This window comes from Fusarium solani (assembly GCF_023522795.1).
Source record: "Fusarium solani strain SB1 chromosome Unknown bctg00000013, whole genome shotgun sequence".
Taxonomy (NCBI): Eukaryota; Fungi; Ascomycota; class Sordariomycetes; order Hypocreales; family Nectriaceae; genus Fusarium; species Fusarium solani.
Window position 1 is genome coordinate 1,761,880 of NW_027072145.1, and position 25,509 is coordinate 1,787,388.

General features: G+C 49.5%; 6 protein-coding genes across 6 annotated transcripts; 3 read left to right on the forward strand and 3 right to left on the reverse strand.

Moving 5' to 3' along the window:
• Positions 1 to 71: 71 nt before the first annotated feature.
• On the forward strand, positions 72 to 290 carry MRS44_017429 (uncharacterized protein; the record flags this gene model as incomplete). The annotated part of the gene is made up of 1 exon (XM_065617809.1): positions 72 to 290. One exon carries the CDS (start codon positions 72 to 74, stop codon positions 288 to 290), a length of 219 nt encoding a protein of 72 aa, XP_065473881.1.
• Positions 291 to 1,411: 1,121 nt separating this feature from the next.
• MRS44_017430 (uncharacterized protein) lies at positions 1,412 to 3,189 on the reverse strand (the record flags this gene model as incomplete). The annotated part of the gene is made up of 4 exons (XM_065617810.1): positions 1,412 to 1,802; positions 1,874 to 1,980; positions 2,037 to 2,125; positions 2,340 to 3,189. 4 exons carry the CDS (start codon positions 3,187 to 3,189, stop codon positions 1,412 to 1,414), a joined length of 1,437 nt encoding a protein of 478 aa, XP_065473882.1.
• A 7,759-nt stretch (positions 3,190 to 10,948) lies between these two features.
• MRS44_017431 (uncharacterized protein) lies at positions 10,949 to 11,851 on the reverse strand (the record flags this gene model as incomplete). The annotated part of the gene is made up of 2 exons (XM_046282836.2): positions 10,949 to 11,225; positions 11,295 to 11,851. 2 exons carry the CDS (start codon positions 11,849 to 11,851, stop codon positions 10,949 to 10,951), a joined length of 834 nt encoding a protein of 277 aa, XP_046124894.2.
• Positions 11,852 to 16,302: 4,451 nt separating this feature from the next.
• Positions 16,303 to 17,170, forward strand: MRS44_017432 (uncharacterized protein; the record flags this gene model as incomplete). Its single annotated transcript, XM_046280372.2, has 2 exons — positions 16,303 to 16,477; positions 16,527 to 17,170. 2 exons carry the CDS (start codon positions 16,303 to 16,305, stop codon positions 17,168 to 17,170), a joined length of 819 nt encoding a protein of 272 aa, XP_046124889.2.
• Positions 17,171 to 20,562: 3,392 nt separating this feature from the next.
• Positions 20,563 to 21,473, forward strand: MRS44_017433 (uncharacterized protein; the record flags this gene model as incomplete). Its single annotated transcript, XM_065617811.1, has 3 exons — positions 20,563 to 20,628; positions 20,676 to 21,307; positions 21,458 to 21,473. The coding sequence occupies 3 exons, from the start codon at positions 20,563 to 20,565 to the stop codon at positions 21,471 to 21,473; spliced, it is 714 nt and encodes a 237-aa protein (XP_065473883.1).
• Positions 21,474 to 23,501: 2,028 nt separating this feature from the next.
• MRS44_017434 (uncharacterized protein) lies at positions 23,502 to 24,387 on the reverse strand (the record flags this gene model as incomplete). Its single annotated transcript, XM_046271738.2, has 2 exons — positions 23,502 to 24,018; positions 24,080 to 24,387. The coding sequence occupies 2 exons, from the start codon at positions 24,385 to 24,387 to the stop codon at positions 23,502 to 23,504; spliced, it is 825 nt and encodes a 274-aa protein (XP_046124887.2).
• Positions 24,388 to 25,509: the final 1,122 nt, after the last annotated feature.

Consider the following 25,509-nt stretch of genomic DNA (forward strand, 5'->3'; position numbering starts at 1 on the left):
CCCTGGTGCAGGAGCCCGCCTTTGTCCCCCGTGCGCCTGACGCCGCCGAGGGCGACGGATGGATCGTGGCCATGGTTGAACGGCGGGCCGCCGGCCGCAGTGAGCTGGTCATCTTAGATACGAGGGACTTTGAGAAGCCCATCGCCATTGCACAGCTTCCGCTGCACGTGAAGGCGCAGATCCACGGGAACTGGGTCGAGGCGGCCGCCTTGCCGGAGTGGAAGAGTTTGATCAGGGAGGTTCCAGTGGACGAGATCAGTAACAAGGGAGCACTAGAGCCTCTCGATTGATGGGCGCCGGGCGTGTCTTGCTTAGGAAATGTCGTCGATGGCACCTTGTCTCTCCTGGCTTAGAAGAATGTTCAATATCAGGGGGTTTCAGGTGAGCCAGCAAGATCTGATATTGATGTCAAATATGGTGAGCTTTAGCATCCAGAAAAGTATCGACCCTCGTGTTTAAGTGCGAGACGGAACATACCCGAGACGGAACCAGGATGTCGCTACCATGAATGGCTGAATTCAGCGCTGGAATCAGTTCAGCACGGTTTTTGATGCTTAATTTAAAGATATAGGTTTTAAGTCTGATTTGACTCGCAATAGCAATTTCAGACTGAATTACAAATAAGATTAAAGGTATCATCACCTTCTTTCCTCGCGAGAGGACGCTAGGTACTGTCTTTTTGGGGACAGGAGCTTGCTTACCCTATGCTCAACCTGACAGGGCCCCGTCATCAGTTTCTTGGGCATTCGAGGAGCTTTTAGCTTACTGCTCAAGAGATTGTCGAGGTAGCTAGAGTCGAACAGCCTGTTGCGCTTTGTGCGTCTTCTCGCAGCCTTTGTCCTATTGCTTGACAACCGAGCAGATTGCTCCCTGTATTGGCTGTCTTGTGAGTCGCACGTTAGGGATGCCACGTGCCACTGACGCGCCGCCATACGCTGGCTCCCAAGAGAGGATCAGACCGCCCTTGGCTTGACATGCGCTAGACTAACCCAATGAAGGCATGATGCATCCCAGGGTTTATAGTTGACCAAGTGCCGAGTGACGAGCCGATATTTTGATCCGCCCCCGCATTCCGCTCCAACGGCGACGCACAGGAGTTCGAGACTCCTCTTGGTCAGCATCCAGCGGAAGGACTTTGCGGTGTAAGGACTACCCATGCCAAGTAAAAATCCGAAGCTGTTGCCGCTTTCCACTGACTCTGGATACTTGATGCATTTGCTACCTATCTTATCTTATCATGATAAACCAGTTCAGACAAATTCCATTGGGTCAGTCATAAAGACTTTTGGCTTTCCAACTTGAAATTGCCACTGTCGTTCTAGCTTGAATCCTGCGCTCACTGGTCTGAGCGGTTGAAGGTGTGCTGCTACTCAGACTTGCCCTTCCTCGAAGCGTGTCGTGTTGCCATCATTCATCTGGCCTTTGGCCCGTCCACACTCTCCGCCTTCTCAAGATGAGTCATGTTACTCATCTTGATCGCATCCTCCGCCATGGTAACGGTAGCAGCTGCTCTATCCCCATCAAAAATCCAGGCCATGTTCTCTAGAGTATGACCTCGAGTTTCGGGGTAGTAAAACCAGACCGTCACGAGCATTGCCACCAAGACAATGATGAACACGAAGTAGTACTTCCACTGAATGGCGTCAAGCGCAATGGGGTTGACGAATATGTTGAAGAAGACAGCGGCGAGCGTAGTCAGGAAAGTAACTGAGAGCCCCTTGGCACGCAGGCTGTAAGGCCAAATCTCGACAGGATAGGCAACCAGAAGTGGAGTGAGGGCGATGTCATATCCAAAGAAGTAGCTGTTGATCCCGCGTGAGTAGTTGAAAGAGAGGAGTGGGTTTGAGAAGGGGTATTCTTTGCTTTGACATACACAAAAAGAAAAGGGATAACGGCGATACCCGTCGAAGAATTCTGGGTCGCAGCAAATCCTGCCGAAAGGCCCGTGATGATGATATAGGAGATCAACATGATGGTTCCCTATCAAGTGGAGTTAGCGACATTCAGCAGGGCTGAGCTTGGGAATCTTGACTTACAGAAGCTAGAAATAAAGCTCGGCGGCCAACTTTGTCAACGAGCGCCGCAGCGGTAGAGGCCCAGATGAGGTTCCAAAGTTGGAGGCATGCTGAAATCAATGTCTGGTCTGTGACAGATTTGATTCCCACGGTTTCCTATTAAATACCTTGTCAGCACCTATTCTGCGGATCCGACTCGTTGAAGATGGCCGGTCCAGGGGCAATATACCAAGACCATAGCCAAATAATAGCTGACTACCCCATTACCACTCCACTGTGCAAATATTCCTAGGCTAACGCTAATGAATAGACGGTGCCTATTACCAGGAGTGCTATATAGATCAGACCACGAGGTGGAGTCACTGGCTTCCTTTTCGGCCCTGAGTGTCGCCTCGATTTCGGTCATCTCAAATGCGATGAGCGGCGCATTCATGTCTCCTCCAGTATGAATCTTGGCAAGGATCCTTCGTGCTTCTTCTACCCGATCGACAGATACGAGCCATCGAGGGGACTCGTCAATCATGAGGAAGCCCGGCAACGCGGCGAGAGGAATGGCAATCTGGAGCAGAGATGGGATCCTCCAGGACCAGTGATCCATGTTTCTTGTGGCGAAAGTCGTCCATGCCGCAACAACAGAGCCTACGTACCAGCCACAGTTGTACAGACTGGAGGCAACGCCGCGTTGAGGAGGGTAGGCATTCTCGGCGATGAGGAGCGGCACCGAAAGGAAGAATCCCGAGGCAGAGCCCAGGAACAATCGAGCCAAAACAAAGGCAACGTCGCCATTAGCTGCCGTCTGCAAGGCGGTGCCAAGAACGAGGAAGGAATATCCAATCCAGATGCCGAGCTTTCGACCGTATTTGTTGCAGATCCATGCCGCGGTGGGGTAGACGATGACACTGCCGAGCGAGTAGATCGCGTTGATGAATCCCAACCACGCACCCGTTGGACTATCCATGAAGCCATGCCACTGGGGCAGGGCCAACAACCCATTCATCAAGCTCCCGTCGTATCCGTTAGATGAAGAAAACATGATGAGCGAAAGAATGCAAAAGTTGAGCTTGATGAGATGTTTCTGCTTATACCATGGCCCGTCGTTGGGCAAGACAGCAGCTAGTTCTTCACCAACCGCATTTGCCTTTGCAGACTTTTCGCCTGAGTTGTCTATGGCCATTGTTATCAATTGGCTTGTTGCTAGGTGTGTGTTTTCAGAAAGATGTTGTGGGTGCGAGAGTAGTCACAGCACGGCTTAGGGGAGTCTGCCAACTGGATTCGAAGAGAGGCGGGATTATCGCAACTTATACTAGATTATTTTGGTCCCTGGTCTTAATATACATGACTCGGGGATACTAATAACCATCCAACAACTCCTGCCGTTTACCAGATTGGATCCATTGCCGTCCTCTTAGACACTCATGGTGTGACGGCGCAGCTGCCGACGGCTCTGCCGGGCTTACTGCGCCGCATCTTGGCCATTTTCCCTCCTCAAATTGCGCACTTCAATCCAATCATGCTGGGCCAGGACTCCGGGAGCGCGTGATCGATGATCAATTTGAGCTTGATGCCCGTCCCCACTCCTTCACGATTTAGCAGTATTTCCCCAGACTCTAAGTGATCCGTTCTGCAGAGCACAGACAAACGGGTGGCCCTGGCAAGGAATGAGGGCTTAAAGTTGCCATATGCAGCGGTCGATATAACATATTGCCACAAGCAAGCCTATGAAACTTGACTAGAAATGTGTCCCAAGTCCGAACGTTGGCCTCCCGTGGGCCTACAGGGGTGAGAGTGGCAGCATTGCGGAGACATAATCCGGGGTAGTCTGGGGTTGGTGGGCGGTCTTTAGGCTTAGAGAGGAATAGCTTTATTTCCTTATGCTTATATAGGAGCTAGAACCCACGGCAGCTAGCCACACAACACGATCGGCCCGAATTGAAGTCTGGTCCTGCCTCTCTTGAGGACTCCGATAGGTCGAACTGAGCCGTAGATCTGCCGGAGTCCTCCCATGAGATTCTTTACAAGATAGCCATTTCGCTTGTCGATGGGGATGGCGGAAACTATCCGCTTATCCTTGTTTCTGGCGGAGTGAGGCATATGTACTGATCTTGCTCCAACGTCGTGTGATTGGTTTTACTTACCATGGCATACGCGGTCTTGTTATGTAATTTCTCACCTACAATTCGGCCACGTTGAGGAATTACTATCAGAGAACCAGGCCAGATATTCTTGTTAGGATTGATTATTCTCATCAGGCCGAGATGTCAGTCTGTTTGACAAACGCTATGTCCACGCTGACCCAGAAAAATGACCCAATGGGAGTCAAAGCAACTTGACAGAAATATACTGTAATACTAGAGAATCAACGGATAACAACATAGTCATGAGATTAGGTTGATGGCTACATCACAGCGAAGAAAATGGAGATAGAGATGGCCTCACTTTCAGCAAATTCACGTTATACTCTCTACAAGGATCACATTGCATCTTGAAATTTTGGCACAACTTCCGCTAAATTTTGGCATAGGTTCCCCCTGTGTTTTGATCAGAAAACCCCCATTTCCTCCTGTCAAGGCGTCACTCATGACAACAACATCGAGTTATCGGACGGTTGGCTAGACTAACTCGATACTCTCGACGAAGGTCATGAGGACAGCATGACAAGAGGAACTTACATGATCAACGCTCGTCACATCGCAACCTGCAGCGCTGGTCTCGGGTCGTCAAATGGCTGGCCGGACCACTCAACAACCCAAAACACAGGCCACAGGAGGATGTGATGAGAATACAGGAACCCTCCCTGGCGGTGAGGCTGCATATACTCGGTCGTATCTCATCCTAGACGCCACACGGGTCTCTTCGGCACATGCCCGACTTGATGACGCCAGGGCATCTGGAGGACACAACGCGAGACAGCAACCTCTCGCAAGTACATGGAACTGCTGCCCAAACAAGCGACACGACGCGCCCACAAGACACTCTTTGTCACGATCTCCTTGTCGCACGATCCTGAAAGATCATCCTGGTACTCATAACACGCGGGTGGCCAGCCCATGAGGTGGGAAGAACAGGATCAGGAGGGAACTCGGAGAGGGACAAAGGTGAATGGAGGGGTCGGTCAGTCTTGTCTGGGAGCTGACAGGATGGACACAAAGGAAAGTTGGTTGATTTGGCCGAGTTGGTCGAGAATGTTAGATCTAGCATCAAAGGGTGAGGACGGAATGATATCAAAGATTCTCGCGGACTAGGCACAGAAACCGACGACGACTGGGGAGCCTCCGTTGTCAGTCATGATCGCGGTCAAGCGTCAGAGGAAGGGGCAAAAATAGTTCGCAAGGTGTTGATTGTCTTGGCTGTCAAGAATTGTCGCTGGATCTTGATCCGACATCAAGCGAGGTCGTGAGAATAGACACTCGGTCCTCGGGTCTTTCGACCAGTCGTCGGGAGATGCGATAAGGAGTAGTTCAAGGGTCATGGTCCATCCTCACTCAAACCCGCCCAGGCGCTGCGATGGAGCACATGAGTGAAGGCTCGATGTTAGGGCGCAAGTTCGTTGAGAGTTCAGACGTGGTGGGACTAAGGTATCGGATTACTAGATTGTAGAGCAGAGGTCGCCCAGGTGAAGAGTTCCTCTTCAAGCTGATGACAGCCAAAGGTAAAATTGGCGTGACCGGTGAGATGGCGAAGAGATTCAATATTTGCGAGACCAACGTTCAGCGAGAAGCATGGGACTCTGGGCCGATTTCTAAGCATAATTCGTCTCCTATTGATGAAACTAAGCCCGAATTGCACGGCCAAGGTTTGAAAGCTGTGGTCTGGAGCTCAGAGCGGCTTCGGGGCGTGTTCAAGCCGATGTCGTGTCGATATCGACTCACCACCTGCTACATGACGACACATCTCCAACGCCGTCTATCGGCGATGATGCTACGTTCCGACCCTAGGAAGACGACTACCTCCTCGAGCCTGCCCATCACGCCAGGCAACACTACGAAGGACGCAATGGAATCGCTTTTGTGCAGGCTTTGAACCACCAACAACAGTGGCTGAGTACTCCCCGCACCACCAGCCTCGACTGAGCGGTGTGGGCATCACTTGTCACTCTAGGTGCCAGAGAAACGTCATCATACTTCTGGGTGCTCTAGTGGTCTTGTCCCGCTTTTGGGGACTCATGCTTGAGTTCTAGAAGCTTGGGTTTGGGCCATGGTCAACCGTAGATGGTCACCAATGCCAGAGTTTTGCGGTCCCCTCACGATAGCCCTGGTGTTGCAGGCAGGTGTAGAGGTTGCCACAGTGAAAAGTATCACTTTCATTCTATGGCGTAGTCCGCTACCACTAATCTGGCTATGTAGCTGTCTGAGTAGACTGTCCTCCCCCTCGTCCAAGATACTATTATTGTCTGCAATGATGAGTCTGCGAGAGACCGTCCGACAAGGGACAAGAATGTGCCCTCCGTCTCCCATGAACTCATCATCCACTGACTCAGCTCCACCATCCTCTCATCACCTTTCCAGTCCTCGTCGACGGGGGCGCCCAGTTTCCCTCCTCGCTGATCCTTTCTCGCTGTTTGAAGGGTACGAGCGGGCAGTCTTCTCTTGTCAATGCTGTTATTAATCTGGAAATTCAGTTTCGCCTCCTGTTGCTTCAGTTCCTCGATCTTATGCTTGGCACGTGTCTTGACACTTTCGAGAATCTCCTTTGCCAAACGTTCCTACTCACTGGCGTGATCAAGGCAGGCATTGAGCCTTTTGACTAGATCTCCCCTGGCATCACGTCTCTGTTCTAGCGCCTCGATCATGGCACCCACGTCTCCGACGTCAACCCCCAAGTCTCGGCTCTCCAGAAGCGAGCGAATGATAGAATCGTCTGTTCCCTTATTCACGGCCTCACTATCTAGATTAAATAATCTCGTCGCCTCGTCAGTCACGGAGCAATGGTTCTCGTGAGACTTGGCAGCAGCGGCCATCTCTCCCTCCTTCTCGGTCCTCTTCGTGGTTGCCTCTGCCTAGCTGCACAGCAGTTCGCTGCGGAGACGTGAGGAGTTGGAGTCGCCCTGAGCACCACTTTGGTTCATGTTTGTTTCGCTCGCTTCGGCGGCGAGGAGGTTTGGTATGGATCGATGGTTGATGGGTGAACAAGCAGAAGCTGAGTCTTGGAAGCAAAGTGAGCTGCCAAGTCGACCAAGAAGAGATCAGATCTGTCAACGACCATTGGAGTCAATAGTCAATTCTAGCAGCCTGGATGAGTTTCACTCACTGTTGACCGACTTTCGTGAGCTGAGTTGAACGATGGATTCAGTAGTCGGTTGAAACGAGTCCAGCTGCGGAAGACGTGAAGAATCTGACCCATGGGCATGCCATCTTTCGATTACTCCTGGCTGCTTGCCGCCTTCGTGTCGTCAATTTGTTACGCGGGTGAATTGGCGTTCGGGCTGTTGTAGGATATGGCTGTAGCATGCATGGTGGGTGTTGCAGAATTTTGCTTGTCTGTACATATCGGCTGGCGGCCGCGACGAGCGACGACAAGCGGCACCATGGGCAAACCAGGTTTGACAGGCATACTGTATACCGTCCTTGGTGATGAAGAGGTCTGACCCAAGTGTACTTTCAGGACAGCTGGTGCGGGCCAGGAAGGGAGATAGGCTCAAAGAATAGATGAAAGTATCGTGAGATAGAGTGCCAGTGAGATTGAAGAGCAGCTGGTGCTGAGGACAATACAGTATTCTCGATCGCAGGGGTTGGGTCAAGTGCAGGGATTGGTGTGACTGGCAATGGCCTTTGTCTCTGTTCAAGAGTCATTCCAAAAAGAAAGCCACTTCTCGATTGCGTGTGCTGAACGCTGGCCGACCCTTTTCGCTGACTGACTCATTGTTGCGTGCTGCATTTGCGCGCATATGCGTCTCTGAGTCTTGCATATTTTGGAGGGGACCAAACAAGAAAGAAAGACTCGAATCGAAGCTCGGAACAGTGCAGATGTTAGCGTGGGGGAACTCAGTTGAGGCGCCGATGACATGCAAGGCACTTGGATGCCTCAACACCCTTGGATTAGTGCAGGGGCATTTAACTACCCAACGAGATGCTATTGAGAGGCCGATCTGTGCTCGGTGGCTGGACGAGAGAACAACTGCGACAACAAGCCATGCCCGCAAGTCGACCCCATGAGGATGGTGGCAGAGCGTCACTGTGCAGGATCTATGCAGGCTGAGCTGCCGTTGTGCAGAGTGTCCAGCCTAACGAGGCTTGACGCGTCACCACGGCACGTAGGGACGCCGGTCGCGCCAAATGCAAAGTCGCGATGCGTTGCCGCCGAGGGTCGGTGTGTCTGAACTGTATTATGCATGTCTCTTGTGACAATGCGTGTTTGTGGTGATGAATGCTGCGATCCTTCGGTGAAGTCAGGACGAGACTGCCGCGTAGAGCAACCGTGAGCTGACATGGTCGCCAGCCGAGATTCACAGCCACAGGTGACTGTTCTCAGACATGGACAAACAGAATGCTTGACCTGGTGGCGTTGACTTATGCATACAGTGCCGATGAGAGAGAGACGGCTGGTCGCCCACGCACCGTGTACATATCTCAGGGCCAGTGCCAATCTCCGTTGCCTGAGACAATGACCGGGGGAGAAGTACTTGGGCGAGATGTCCCAGCCACCTTGCCGCCGAGAAGACGCGAGCCTGGTCGTTAACCCATTGCCAGTAATTGGATGTTGAAGAAAGCGCGCGGCACTGGTGGCCTCAAACCCCACCCTTCAGTGTTCGAACCGTGACCTGAACGCGAGCGCTAGGGAGCAGCCGCTAGCTTCCAGTGCAATCTACTGACAGGGCCGACATCGGGTCGACACCTGGCCGGCACCGGGCCTAAGTACCGGGGTTGACGCCGTTTGGTGTTGCGACGCGCCTGGAAGTAGTCCACCGGCGTACTTTGAGAGGATGTTGGTTATATATTTATTTGATGATGGATGGAAAACGGTGGATCACCGCGAGGCAACGGGACCCCTGAACGATTGTGGACGGGAGCACGATGGTTGACCCGGGATGCAGTTCCTTTACAGGCAATTTCGTGACCTACCCTCTGAGACCCTGAATCACGGCATAGCAATGAGGCATGACCTTCTCGCCGTCACAGTCGCGCTCGCTGTCTCAACTCCCACTGGCTCATTGGGCTACCTTCTCATACGTGTCCACCGTTAGAAGGATCTCAACCAGGGAGCTTGGCTGATTCGCCTGTGGTAAGGGTCTTGAAGACACTCTACTGTACCTTCTAGCTCTACGAAGCGTCCACTGGTTCAGAGAAAACGGTGCGGGTATTTAAATTGAAGGTCAGGGTATTGTCCCATTTCACAACCACATTCAATTTAATATTGTCATCTCTAGTAAACGATAAAAATAAACAATCTATTTCCTCTCATGCCAGAGGTACCTGTTCATTTATGTCCAGTATCTCGTGCCCCGATGGCATCCTCCGAGACGTCCAGTTTGCGCTCTCGGGTAGCCCGTCCCACCCTCCAAATTTCTGGGACCAAGACATTTGCCCATTGCTTCGCTCGCGAACGGGACTCCCTCGACGGTTGTCAAGCCTGGAGGACCTGAGTTTCCACCTGAAAGCTGGAGCAAGGCGGGCATGCCTGCGAAGAAATTACTCTCCAGTGGCTTATTAACGTCGATGGGGGATTCCAAGGGACTGTGACGTGAGGCATGCACAGGGATACGACCAATACGAGACAAGACACGGTTCATTGACTGCTGATCAACTTAAATTTACCTCTCCGTTTTCATATCGCTTAAATACCATGGTGTTCCATGGAGTTGAGTTTACTGCCTTCTGCCCATGACTGTATTCCCTGTGATTGTGGCTGACGACTTGTGAGATGCTACCGTCATCCAGAGAGACAACAAGCTTGTCTCCCCTGATACTAGCTCTAGCATGTCAATTGCCCATGGTTTTTATGTGAAGCAAAAAGCTTGAAGCTACGTTTGACACTTGATGTCTATATATATCCGGCTTCGATCAGTTGTCGTTCTAGCACCAGCCTCTCAATCTTGCGTAGACAGTGGAAACCTGCCGTCTGATGTCTCTATCCCCGGAAGCCTCAAAGTGTGGCATCAACAACGGCTTCGAATTTCCATCAATCTTGAGCCAGAATTCGAATCATTCAGAATCGCTACGTCGACGAGGTTTGGGGCCCTCCCCTCCAACTTGCCCCCTCATAGCGACCTTTCTCGCTAACTGACATTAGGCACTTAGGCCAACGTGACTGTGCATGAGGTTTCTTCACCCGCAGCATGAACATGACGAGTGTGCCTGCACTTGTCCAACATTCCTCAGATCTAGCCTGCGCGGAAAGAGAATGAACGCAGGTGAGAGCAATGACGCAACCCCATTGTTTTTGGATAGACAGAAGCAGGAACATTCTGGGCTCAGCCAAGCAATACCTTCGTCAGCTCTCAGGCGAACCAAGAAACAGGCGAGTTTTCCGAGAGGGAGATGCCAATCACAGTGACCGACCCCCTTTCTCTTCTCCGTGCGGATTTCTATCTCTCCGCTGGGTGCCTTGGCCAACTTATGACTACAGGCTGAGTTGGCTCTCAGCACGCGACCCCTGGAACACACCCCTGAGTGAGGACCGGACCTTCATCCTGGCTATCTTCATGAAGGTCATAGTCGATCACAAAACTCAGACTTGATTGTCCCGACATGAATGCAGCCTACGTCAAGATTTTCGAACAGCAATGGGTAGATTGGCTTGGAACGTTCTTATAATAGCGATGTTTGAACCTATCACTGGTTGAACCTGATCGTGCGTCGAGCCAAAACGGGTGTACAGTCCGTGTAGCGCTGTTTTCTTGGATCCACAGACCAATTTTACACTGCTCCATATAATACCATTTGCAACCGTAAACTCAATCTCGATCCGGGCCCCGTGCTGGAGACCATCAATTGACACTAGATGAGGTCCACTGGAATGTACTTTGTCCAGTCACCCTTGACCTTGAGGAAATCCAAAGGCTCCATGTGCTCTACGGCTCCTCCATAAGGACGGCTGACAGAGTAACCAATAAACTTCTGCACCTCGGTGGGATATTTCTCTGCCACCTCCCAAGGAACGGCAAGGTACTGGTTCTCTTCCTGACGGCGATATCCAGGCGTGGAGAATGCGCTGAGCAGTACGCTTGTCTTGTCCGTTTTGTTGGGCGCCTGTCCGTAGTAGACTGACCCCAAGCTAATGATAACCTAGTCAGCTTCCTTGCCTGGAAGGAGCCATGGGAAAGTTACAAGGGATTTTACTTACCATATGATAGCATCACCCTTTCGAAGCTCAACCAGGGTCTCGTCTTCCTGGAGTGGATCGCGATCATCGGTCCAGTGGTTTGAGCCAACAACTACGCGAATGGCTCCATTCTCAGTCGTCATGTCGGCGGCCGCATATAGAATACCCACATCGGCCTCGCGCTTGGCAGGATGGGTGATGTGATGGCACTGATCTTGTCTGCGGAGCCCCCATGGAGCAGAGCCCAGCTCAGCCGTGATAATGGATGTCTGAGAAACCTGGGGAGTCGATGTGGACACCGTCCTCTCCTTCTCGTAGTAGATAATACAGGTATCCGTGAGAACGCGGTCCGCGATATCAAGGAACAACGGGCTCATGAGGGGTTCTTGGGCAAAGGTGGGACTCTTGGCGGCGAGTCCAAAGGTAGGGCCACTAGAAGTTTGGCCAATTTCGGCCAAGGCAGCGTCGATGCTTTGACGAGTTGCCACACCCTCGATCCCGACAACGCCGTCGGCCTTCAGATGTTGAAAGACCTCGCTGGCACTGGCGCTGGCACTGAAGTGCTTGACTCGTGACATGGTGAAGTCAGGAAAAAGTATATCAAGGAATAGTCATAAAAGAGGTAGACACAACTGGGTTTGTTGGGTTTCTTAACGCAGATGGCAGTTAAGAATCAAGGGACAGGCTGGTTGAGCTGGGCAATCTCGTCAAGCGATGCTATATTTATCTTACCGCGCGACTCTTCGTATTGGCATGCTGTTAGTCGAGCGCTCTGTGTATCAGGCCGTTGGCGTAGCTCTACGCGCGGTAAACTCGACTGATTCGAGTTATCGGTTCCGAGGCTATCAGCGACGTTTTGGGCTTAGGCTTGCAATATGATTCACGCATCACTCCCACGCCAAACCAAGACTAATGTCACCTAGCCTGTGTGCGCTCTGGAAAGCCAGAAAGATTGATAAATAACCATGATAATTCCATCAAGAATGAATGGCTTTGAATCCAAACCATCCCACTCCAATCTCTGAGACCATCTTCCTTTTCACCTCTACCACATCCCACAAGATCATGGTCCAAGTTGATGATTGTCTCATTTTGTGTGTAATGTGGAAGACGGTAGGGGTTGAACACCCGTTCTTCAAAGAGATGAATGAAAGTAACTGGAAATTTTGTTTTTGCTTGAATGTAAGCTTTGCGCCTGAATTCAAAATTCAACTTGAAATTGATTTTGAGCAGTATTTGGTTCAGCGTCGTGGTAAGTATGTACCTACAGAGTGCAAACTTTTACCTGGCTAGTTACCCTAAGTTAGCCGCCACGCCAACCAGCTACGCGTTAGCTACGCGTTACGCAGGACACGTAACGCGTCTTCCCTTTAACTGCTGACACACCTCAGAATGCAGAGAGCCAATCAGATCTTTGAGCTACTCTTATCACCAAGTGACTCGATAATCTTGAGCAGTCTCGGATTTCCTCCAGTTGCTAATCCATGCCGATCTGGCTTAAGGCTTGAAACTAGCTCTAGAGCTGCATTGATACAACTTGTAAAGTCGATGGTAGCTAAACTCGTGCTCTCTGAGACTCAAAAGTGCAAAGTTACAACCTAGAAGACCAGAGGTTAAATGCTGGCTCACATCTGAGAGCGACCCTTCCTCAGAAGAAACCAAGTAGCGAATTAGAGGAGAACAAACGACCGGCCATGTTCTCTGAAAATCCGCGACCCGAAAAGCAGATGGAGTACTCTGCATAGAGATAGCCAACGGCCAACTTTACCATCTAGAACTGTCATGAACTGCAATACCTGCAGCAGCCCCCAACATGGCCTTCCCATTTCCAGCTACGAATGGGCTGCAGCTGTCTCTTCAGGGTTTCCAGACCGATGAGAAACACTTGATAGACCGTTTTGTAGAACGGTCCATGACGCGACTCCTTGACTTGTCCAACCAGGGGACGACAACCACTATTGGGATTGGGTTCCTCACAAAGCCATTTGCTATTACGTTGGACACTGCTGGCACTGGAAAAGTTCGCGCGATATTGAAAATGCTTTGTCAGGTGTCGGGTTGGAAAACTATCACAGGAGCCACCGATCTCATCTACTGCAACTGCTGATGTTCTGTTATCCGGCCCAGGCTGTAGGATCTTAGGACATCTTCATAGTGTACAAAGACTCGGAAGTTGTTGGAAAACTTGAATCGGACGTGGCCTATGTTCCACCAGAAGATGCTCTGGATCCGATGACAAGGTTCATCAAGGGCTTGATATTGGCTCATTTTGAGCCTTATACCAAGTTTATGAATCTCGCCAATAGTTTAGCACATGATCATGAAATAAACAAGCAGTGATGCAGTTCCAAATCTCCAGCCGAACCCATCATGGTCTATCGAACGTCACCTGTCGTTTCCATCGACTGAAAGCCATCTTTAGTTCAAGAGCCCAACCGATCTCCAGTCTGAGAGCTTGATCAACTCACGGTTTCCTGGTGCATTGATGAAGCGTAACATAACCTGGAGGACGCGATTGGAAGTAATTTCTTGTCAAGTATGTTGTTCTTGCTCTCGGACGTGTAGAAGAGCTGATGATCTCACTGGTACCTCCTTGCAAATTCAGGATATTTCCGTGTTCCCCATGCTTGGCATTATATTCCCACAAAAGGGTAGCGTCGTATGTCAGGAGTAGTGGGGACTTTGTGAGATATGTGCGATGCTATGATGTGTTGACAATGTGTTCTTTATTTTAGTTGAAGCTCGGCCCTTGATGGGTTACCTGAGCCACAAGATCGTGAGAAATGTGCAGGAGCATGCTTGGAGTATCTTCGGGAAGGGCTTCTATGACTGGCTGTGGGAGAATTCCATTTGCACTCTGAAGTTGGATACTGGTCATCAGGGAACAACCGGGAAGTTGGCTAAGTATGTATTTGTGACTGTGAGTATCGCTCGTCTCAGATTTAGTTCACATGTTGGTGGAAAATGTACTAATTTGGTGCCAGAAGTTCGACAAGGTTCTTAATGGGCCCTCGGTTTGGTTAGACGAGACCTAGACACATTGACATGCTTACTTTGTAGACTTTATATATAAAAGAAGAAGATTCAAGGTCTCATGCCTGAGACGCTGAATAAGGAGACGATGTTGATAGAAAAGTTCTTGACATGCTAAAATATCAATAGTCGGCCGCGTTTCTTCTCTTCAAAATGGAAGAGGTATCAGACTTGGCTACCTTCTCGAAGAAAAACCTGGATAGAGAAAGAAAGCGGGCCTGGTTCAGGTAAGCCAAGGTGCCATCTTGACCTTCGTACTCACTCGAGACAGCGACAAGTTGAAAGCTAGGAAACGGAACCTAGAGTTAGGACTGGCCTCATGCCATCTGGACACCAATCTGGGAACTTTCTATAGGCAACTGGAACAAGTGCTACGTGATTCAGATCTACGCCGCCAACATGGCTGATATGACCTATGAAAGGAGGGACTCTGTGCATAGGTAGGCAATTGATCAATGGCTATTTTAGGAAGAAGAGAAAGAAGTGAGACTTTGTGGGAGCAAGCCCACAGCCTGTCTACCTGCATCGCGTTTGTTTTGTGGACAAACGAGAGAGTGAGGGAATCTGGTGCAACTCGTTCTAGAGTTCTAGAGATCTGTATGAGAGCTGAACAGCGGGTGAAAGAGGATGAGAACATGAAAAGGTGGCAAAGGCTTGGAGCCGGACTTTACACTCAGATTCCACGCAACAATACTGTCGAACAAACGACATGTAGTGCGAAGGGAAGGCATTAGGAACTGAGATGCATCAACAGCATTTCTGGAATGGCCTTTCGGCTGTCGTTGGATCGCTCAACCTTTTCTAGCTCAGCCGAAGAGACGGCTAGATGATAGCATGCCGACGTTGGCCACCGTAAAGGACAATTACTGAGTGAGCTTGAGGGTCTGGTGGGCCGTATTGGGTAATATTGTATGGTGTTCAGTCAGATAGGGAAAGTTAGATCGGCTGCGCCGAGAAATATAACACGATTGCACAGAGGGCCTGGCGGAGAAGCCCGGAATATTGTCAGCTAGTGATACTTAAAGCCTAAAATGACCTCTTTGACTCCAATTTCACCACGTACAGGCAATGGAAGGTTGGATGATTGGTGGTCCGGCGCCCAGGCATTACTGCATGTTCTGAGCTGAGAAGGCCCGAGCCAGTGAGTGGGAAGAACCGATGATCCTAGCATCTCATGCCACGAACGTGTTCCTGGAATGCTAGCCTAGGCGACCATTCCGCAAACAAGCTTTCCTGATATTACCCCAGAAGAGTGTAGGAGGGCTGCAGGGTGCATATCCTCCAAATATAGCCCTGGATGAAAACGTAGATGGTGCAGCGGGTTACTCTATGATTAGCTTGACCACTCTGGGCTTCGAACGACGATTCTGATGAGCCAGCGTCGGATTAATAATGGTAAAGTATCATTCTATGACGGCGCAGGTGAGCGGCAAGATGAATCTTGTTCGTGCGCACTGTAAAGTCATTGAAATGTTATTATGCGAGGGTGCAACTCGTCTGATGGACAGGTAGCAGGAACTTGTTTGTTATTGAGAAGAGGCAATACGTTCCTTCACTTTATCATGTAAGACAGACCCCTTTGTCAAAGAGGAGCATGTAAGAGGAGTGCATTGAGTGGTTGACTCGCTAATTACGAGACCAGTGCTGTCTCAAAATTCAATGGACTTTCCGTTCCAACCAAGGCACCACCATTCCTTATCAAGCCTCATTATTGAGTTCCAAATTCTATCGCCGCAATCTAAACGCCCAAGGCTCTGACATGGCTGTCGGTGATTGGCGTAGTCATGCAAAATGTCTCAGACTGCCTTGCCCAGTAAAAAACTGTTCCCGCCGACTCAGGTTTTGTATTCTCCCTTTGAGACAGAGAGAAACCGGCCATCTGACCATCCAAAAAGGGGGGAACCCCTGAGAGTGTTGTGTATGTCAAAACAAAGGCTCGTATGTTATATGAGACCCTTTTTTTCTGTCCCCTCTTTCTGTTTGTTGAGTCGCCATCATGAAGATTTTCGTTTTGGCCGTTGCTTGGCTTGGAGGCATCAACGCCGCCACCGCCAATCCGCAAGGTGAAGATGCCAAGTTAATCCAAGAGAATCACAGGGTCCAATGCATTACCTACCTGTCGACATATTTGGCCTCTGTTCGCTCACGAGTTCAGCCCTCCATACCTACATGTACGTTGTATCCCCTCACTCGACCATGACATTTCTAATATCATGATAGTTGACAAGGATGACCGGAGAAACACCCAGACGACGTTTTTCACAAGCATGATTCATGCGGGTGAGCTGGATGACTCGCCCACTTCAAATGGCCAGGCTGGCCCTGAGATAGCGTCTGGAACATTCGGACCTCTTTACACAAACACACCAGCTATCCCGTCGTCGTTGGGGACAAATAAGCCTGATCCAGGTAACAAAAAGGGCTCAGAGGGGGCCTCTGGGACGCACAGAAGCTTCTTTACCGACACGTCTAACACAGGGCGCATTTTGTTCACCTCAGACAGTCATGACGGACTAGCTTTGGGAACATATGGGCCCCTTCTCACTGATACATCGGCACTTTCCACAACGACGACAGGTGATCTCACTTCGGGTAACCTGGAGGAACCGGGTGTAGTCTCTGGAACATATGGACCCTTTTACACGGACACACTGACACTTCCTACATTGGCTGCAACTCACGACTCCACCTCTACAGGTCAGGAGAGACCTGATGTGGCCTCAGGAACATACAGTCCATTTTACAGAGACACGCCAACCTTACGGAGAACAAAGTCAACAACAGGTGATGATACATCAGCTACAATTGCAGTGGCCGAGTCAGGAAGCCTGGTCGCCACGGACACCTTGACTTCAGCCAACTAACTCGTCATCTGGTCAATGAAGTATATAGCCTTTGAACACTTCTATGACATGGCCCAATGGTCTTACCTTGGGTATTGGAAGTGGTTGAGCGTAGCTTAATGAGGTAGAAAACACAGTGCAGAGGGATTGTTTAGTTGAAAGGCTAGTCCCAAGCCCCGTACAACAGAGCCTAACTTAAAGTCTCGGGATTTCCTGGGAGCATAGGGGCCATTAATCACTTTGCCATCACCGGAAGTTTAAGACACCGAGATTAGAGATGATAGAAATTGCAGACCGCTCCGCGGCTTCTGGATATACCACAGCGAAAGTGGTGGAAACGTCTGTCCTTGGGATCTTGTGTATGGGTTTTAAATCTTCTACTGACAACTGATTTTGATTCGGCGCCTTTCGGAGGGAAGTCTCGTGTTTTTCATGGGCTTAGAAATTCACAAGTAGATAGTTGACACGACCATATATCATTTGACCGCTCTACCCCATGTCAACCACGACCTAAAGATAGGACGTGTACGAGATACGCTGTCTGTGAGCCGGGATGCGATGCTGCGGCTTTATAGATGTCGAAAACGAAGCACATCTTACCAGTCAAGGAGCATTGTGTTTTAATGCTGCCCTGTATGGATAACTGTATCTATTGCTGTTGTGGCTGATGACCCCTTGTCATCATTGATGATAACAAAAATTATTACACCGCTACGTTCATTAATATTATGCCCATGCCTTCTTTTGAAGACGTCATTGGGATCACCAACTCTACGTGTCATTTTTTGGTGATCTACCTCACTTCCACCTTCGCGAGGGACTAATCGAAACTCCAGCTGAAGCGGGTGCATCGCTGTCGTACACAATTACTGCCATTGTTATCCTCTTCTTTATTATCTGCAATGATGACAAGAAGTCGTCAGCCACAACAGCAGAAGAGACGGGTATTAATACATGACAGCATGAAAACCCAATACAAACACCGCGACCTAAACAATAACTGTCATACCAGAGCCAAAAGTGACAGATGTTGCTCGTTAGGTACAAGGCCGTTTGGACTGTTTGTACCACACCGCATTTGGCTATCGTCAAAGGTGAATTTTCATGGCGGTATATTGATCTAGACGTAAGGTAAACGAGTAGAGGTGCCAAGAAACTTGTCAATGTACCAGTGTCCGGCCTGATGGTAAGCCAGCTTGAGGCACCACAGGGTGCCAAAATTGCTGCACTTTGCTGGGGCTTCAAGATAGTCTGGTTCTGGACCTAGCTATGCCAGAACATCTTTTGGGGGTTCCCTCGAGGGTAGTATACCCAACGCTGCGTCTGTGTATTAAACTGAACTTGTGATACTAGATGCTGATTGTGTGCATGGTCGGAACGAGGACGACCATACGATCCCTTCCAACTCCCAGCCATCGACATAGCCAGGTTCTCTAAACAGACCAACAGTATATTGCAAATGTGGTTCTTAAACCAGTCTTAACATGCCTACCTCACCGAAGCCGACAAATAGTGTTTTCAGCAGCAGACCGGGTTGAGCAGCATGTTGATCACTCACTAGTTTGCCTAGGGATTCAACGACGGGTTCTCCGCTTGAGCGCCGACTCTCTGCTAGCGCCAACGCTATCCTATTGTTCAAGTCCTGTGGAAATCCTTCAAAGATCTAGTGCCGACATAATACGGCCTCGCCAAGGCCTGCTGGGACGGCTGATTAACATTTCGCGAAAACGAAGCAGTGAATCCGGCCGACATCACTCACGCACTGGGTTCGCTAGCATAATTCCATTTCGGCATACTCCGAAAGTCGCACCTCGCCATACACTACTCAGCAAGACAGATCTACTGCTAGTTCCTAGTCACAGACTCAGTGGATGTACTGAGGGGTTATAATAACTGGGCCTCTAATACACCCCTTATCCAAATTGATCGTGCTATTAGAGGCGGCTAATGTGTGACGGCTAGTTGAAGCTAAGCCTTTTTACCAGTAGAACTCTGATGGCATAAACTAAGCTCGTTCTCGGTGGCGGTAACATCTCAACAGTGCCAACAGTACAGTAGCTTACTGAAAGGCTTTGGATCTTAGGGGATACCAAATCCAACATGGCCATTCCCCGAATCCTGCCATGTTTTGGAACCCAGGACGCCAGGGGCTGCTAGGTGGTGGCCTTGGCTGTAAGCGTCCATCACCGAACCACATTCTATTACCATCCTTCTTACTTGCTGAACTCTCTTTATAAAGCAATCGACAGCTTGCTCCCTTTCCATTCCGTCATCTAATCTCTACGCTTACTTGAGATATAACGGCATACCTTCTCTCGGCCGCTGCCAAACTTCGAGTCCATGTGACCACTGTTACTCGAATCCATGGCTTCCCGGTAGCGGTATCGCAGTCTGTGACTGAGTTTGCCTGGTCCAAGTCAGCAAGCTATGCAGCCCAGGAAGTAGTCCATGGGCCTAGGCGAGCCATGTTTAACTTATCTACAGCACGATCGAGAGGCGACGGAGATGTACCCGACGTTCAAGAACGGAATAAGCCAAGTGAAAATTTATATGGGGAGACAACAAGCTCGAAAGTGTAAGCATCGACCGATATCAAGGCCTAAATGTGAGGCTCTCCTTAGAGCATTCAACCAAGTTTCCAATCGAGCTGGCCTTTCCGATTATCCCTGGGTGAGAAGCTTTTAGCCGAGCCACTCTGCCAGGATGCATCATTTGCTTCCTGTACTACATAAAGAGCCATGTCTTCGGTGGTACGGCGTCTATTCACTGTGAGAACTAGAGATGAAAGAATCTGAGGCAACCCGCTGAGAGAAATATATTTGCCACTGTATTCATTCTGGCCGGGCCACTATATTCTCGACCCCTAATTTCTTCCTTCGTTGAACAAAGCGCACCGTATTTTAGATGATGACTATACCTTCAAGGAGAATACTGTTTGAAGCCGCATCCAGGGCGTGAAGACTTGCAATGAGAACAACAACCAGTACAACAGTTGGTGGGCCACGGGATCCAAGATAAGGCAGCAATGAAATGCCCCATATATCTCACACCTCGGAGCTTACCATAATGGTCTAGTTGAGTGAATTATCCACACTGATGTAGTTACGCACGGTTCAGCCTGTTCGAGACGAATCCTTCAAGGCTGAGCATTCTTACCAACGCACCAATCGGCTCATGACAGGTATGAACGTAACTAAATTTAGGGGACCTTTGGTACGTTACAGAATCCCTGTTTGTTTTGCACGGATGGAGATGGAATGCCGCATCTGGAAATCGCCGACTTCACGACCAACACTCTTCAAGCAGGCTTTTCACCAATACTCAGTACTTAAACATCGCTTCATCCCCATCCACGGGCATTGATTCCGTCCAAGCTTAGATCACAAACCAAAAAGTCCACGAAGTCACTCGAAATGGATGCACCGGCCGCAACTGGTCTAGACCTTTGGCTATATGCTAGGAATGCCGCCCAGTGTGTGGTATGTGCCAGAGCCCCATCAGAGAAAGATACTCACAGAAAACCTAGGTCTCCTATCCTTACTTTTACCTTTTCCCGATCCTCACAATCGCCCGCAACTCGGCTATTGCAAACTCAGCCGGGTCCGATAAGCTCCCTAACGACTCGCCCAACTTTTTCACCGCATTCATATTTCCTTTCAAGCCATTCTGTGTCTGGGTCGTTGAACAAGTATTCCGAGAAGTCCTGACCACCTTTCTCGATCGGTATCTTGGACATTTCGCCAAAACCATCATCACCGTGGTGTTTTGCGCCCCATTGAAACTCTTGCGTACGTGGGCAATTGTCCGAGGGAATCGCTCCTCCCTGCGAAACCTGGCCTATTCTGTTCGCTCCGTTAGTTTCGCTTCCTGGGGCTACTATGTCAACACATTACTAGCGTGCGAGGCAGTAGAACTACTGATCATGTCGCCCGCTGCCCTACCTTTCAGACAGGCCGCCCAAGGCCTGGGGGTCATCCCACAACATACCGATGAAGCAACTTCCGAAACAAACTCGACGTGGGTATTGGCTTTGTTCGCTGCGATTATTGGCCCAGTTGGGATGGTCGTTTTACTGGAGTGGTTTCCAGCTACCGTGATCTGTGTGCGAGCCGCTCTTTCACTCCTAGATCCTGGGTATGGTGGCGGGCATGGATTACGGTACGATATTCGGTTGTCATTGAGGTTTATAACCCCTTCGCTATGCGGAAAGTTGGCACTGTATTATTGTCTCGGGATGATTGCTACAGCCGGCACAAGAGTCTTTTTACTTGTCATTAATTGGGTATTTAATCTTATCTTGTATCTTAGAACGCTGGACAGTTAGCCATGGGATGGGTTCTTTACCCTCAACAGACTTAGACCAACATGTCTTAGTTTCACCACCCTGGGGTTATCAATATCACACCGGTTCTTCTGAAAGTGTGTGTAGTTTATAGGGTCTTTTAAGTCACAGCATTATTCAAATTACTTCGTCCCATGAAATAAAACTTGTTCTAGCCTCGACTGTTCACACTTTGCAGGTCAGGGTTCTCAATCAACAGATAACAATAGCGGTAAGGGGGAAAAAGGAAATTGTTGCGATATATGAAGGTTGCCCTTTCCGGAAGACCTTTATCTCTGTTGCATCCATTTTGGCATTTACTAAATTAAGGCACCTCCGACCATTGCTCCCGCACACCTAATTAACCCGGCAGATATTGCTCACAAGAGCATGGGCGTTTAATGGAACCTCTAAAAAACTACCTATGCACGCACACTCGAAAATTAGCCCTTGCGGCCGGGTTGATACTGATAGTGAAGCTCTTTCAGTGTGTTAAGAAATTTATGTCAGGGCTGTTACCTACCCAGCACTTCTTAACTCAGCTCATAATAAGGTGAAGGCATCTGACCTTGACGATATCTGGAAACGTGTTGGTAATGTGTGGTCTTATTAGACGTACGTGATGGACGAGGTCACCTGTTAGAAAGGTACGCCTGGCCCTAAGGGCATGGTGGGATCCATGACGGCAGGGGTCAACGCGGCTTGCGTGGGCGCTGAGTTGATCATGGATGAGATACAATTAGATGGTACGTGTAGAGCGCATGTATTCTGGTATTGAGTCAGCTCCTATTTCGCAAAATATGAATCGAGAAGAGACAAAACAGCGTCATAAGAGAGTTGGAGGGGTCAAAACGGAAGTCCACGATGTGAGCTAGGATCGGAGACTGTTTTGTCCTGAATTAGCTGAGGTCCTGTTATATCTGTCACGCAGGTCTGAATTCCATGCAATGACACTGTGTCCGCATTTACAATGCGGACATCGTCAAGAACATAGACAGAACAGTGGACTGGCAGAGGCTGGGTGGAAACTGCAGATGACGCCCTATCTCCCCCCCGAACTGTCTTTACAGGACGCGTCTATTGCCTGCTTTTATGAAGGCTTATGTGTGTCCGCCTATGGGGTTATTATTTGAACTCTTCGCTTTAAAGAATAAGCTTGAGAAATGTTTATCACTTCCTCCACTTGATAAATAGCGTTTCATAGATTTTCCCTACTAACAAGCCATCCCCTATAATGGCAAGGAAGATATTGACTGACACATGATGGCATGAAAGGTGTCAGTTCCCTCATCGGCTGGCATGGGACTGTTTCGGTTGTTCAGTGGTGTCTCCAGAGCCCATATTCCCAGCTCACATCCCAACCATCCGTGGAAGTTGGCGTCCGGAAGCAAGTAGAGGATTGCCTAAGTCTATGACAGTTGATAGTCTCGAGCACTCTGCAAGGTCCCAGAACTCTGTGAAGCGCGAGCTCTGCTCCGAGGCGACTTGCAAGGCTCAGCGCTGAGCGCAGCGTTGCAAGACATAGTCTTCCCAGTCCATGGCTGTCGGGCGCAAAGATTCAGAGATGTGCTCCAGGGGAATCGTCGGGTACAATATTAAGTAACGCAATGATGAACCGATTGCAGTATGAAAATCCAACACCATGAGAATGATAGAATCAACCTTCTATGGCGGCACCTTGGTCGCAGGTATGATTCGACATCCCTCAACCTGTAAGTCATGTAGGTTAGGTGTACCTCCATGATTCTAGAGGAACCGATTCAACACGCAAGTGAATAAGCTTGGACACATCTCGTGATGAATCGACGTAATGTGTTCTTTATTATAGTTGAAGCCCGGCCCTTGATGGGATAACTGAGCCGGAAGACCGATTTATCCGCTACTATATCCTAACATTTTCACCAATCCTCCTAAACAATTTTCGGCATGCGGACCCCGTTTGCCCGAGGTCACAATTTCTGCTTGAATCTACATCGAAACGAAAGCGTTATAAACACTGGGATCAGCTTTCTTCATATGCAGACCCGTGTCTCAAACCAAACCAGAAGTACTACACAACTCAAGTGCTGCAACCCGGATCTTTGTCGCATCTCTGCTTGACCAGCCAGCAACGAGAGCTATCGTGACGATAACGAGCTGGAGAGAGAATGTAACGAATCTCATTGCAAAACTCCCTGTGGTCGGATGCAGGCGGGGGATCTGCGTGAAAGCGTAGATTAAGTCGTAGTTCAGACGGATCGACTGTAGCACGGTGCTTGGTGCAGCAGCCATGATCAACGCTTTGGAAGCGTGATAGTTGACATCCTGACGAGCATAGAAGGTATGCTCTCCGGCAGGCCATAGCCAGAGAAAAGTACCGAGGATGACCAGGAACATCAGGGCGTTGCCAGTCTTGTTAAGTCCATCGTTGAGGACCCCTGCCGGTTTTTTCGTGTCACGGCTCCCACCGTATGCTGCCGTGACGGTGCCGACAGTGTAGATGAAGTGCATTCCAGCGAGAACCGCTTTGTTACTCCATCGCTTGGATGGAGATAGAGGCAGGATCGAACTTGCAAGAGGTCAGCTCTGGACAGATATGTTGCGCCAATAATGATGTCGGGTGTGCATACGCTTCGTAAATCAAGCCAATGATCGTCAAAGATAGAGTCGCAGTGCACGCAGAACTAGTCATCATAGCCACTGTTGTGGGCACGTCAGGCTTGTCGCGGCCAGCCAAGTAATAGGCGTCAGGGATGATTCGGAAGAGGAAAAAGGTAACGAGAATCGGCCAGCACATCTTGCCAGTCTTTCCATGCTTGTAAGCAATATACAGCGCAGGAAACAACAACAACATGGTAAAAATGGCAAGCGTTGCGCAAGAAAGGCCAATACATTCTGCTGATGCAGGACTTGGGGGAACGGAATCTGCGGTGGGCATGTCCGGACGAAGAATCCTGAGTTGATTTGATGTATGAAGATCATGGGAAAGGTGTATGCGAAAACGGACTTTGATTCATATGCATTAAGAATGAAGTGCGTCCAAGTAGGTGATCATCTAGTTATAGCTGATGAGAAGGCACCTTCATTTGAATGATACAGACATCCAATGCCTCACATCTCAAGCTCTTTCTGCCATGGAGAAACTCTAAATGACAGTGACTTGGTTTCTGGGCCAACAGAAGTATTCTTCCCTCCAGCGACTAGGATTTAAATTTAGAAGGTCTCGTTTGTTGAGTGCCGCTTTCTGTCAGCAGTCAATCATTCCTCAATCAGTCAGGATAAGTCTGTACATATCAGTGACGCTGACGCGTTCCACGTGCCGTGTAGAAGAATGTTGCGAAAACAAGTGGCTGAGTTACCCCTGTCAATCATGATTCTGCGTCTTTAGCAGCGTGCCACAACTCTTTTCGCATAGCGTCTGATGCGCTGAGCCATTTATGCTTTTGATCCGGGACCAGATTTGGATCTTGGCGTTCAACTTTGTTGCATTTGAGCGTTGCGGGAAGCAGGTGCCTACTCATATGTACGTATGTAGTGTTGGAACATTTCTTGCAGAGGTATGAAATTGAAGTTTTCCGATAGTTCAGAGGGCGCTCTTCCTCAACACAGTATTGAGATCGCTGTTTTACAGTACTTGGTTTGAACTCCGCGATAATCCTGAGTTCGTTGGTGTTATGGCATGATGCCTTGTTTTGCCCATGTCACACCCGCTGACAACAATCCCTAGCCGCAACATTCGGGATATCGGGTACTAGAGTAGCCGATGACGGTGGCCTTAGGTGATAATCAACCCTTGTCCATGCCCGGAAGTTCATCACTTCCTATGACTAAGCGGGACAAGCAGATACAGAGAATGCTTCCCAGTCAAAAAAAAAATAACCATTTCTGTAGAGGTAGATATGCGAAGGCGCCATGGCTTCAAGATTAATCTAAGACGTAAACAAAAGAGCCATGATAAAGACTTGTTGACTATGCGGAGTAGAGTTTTAACGGAAGAGAGACTCAAAGAAGGTCTGGGATTATCAGCAACACTGGTGCGTCCACAAGTGTCTGCTAAGCA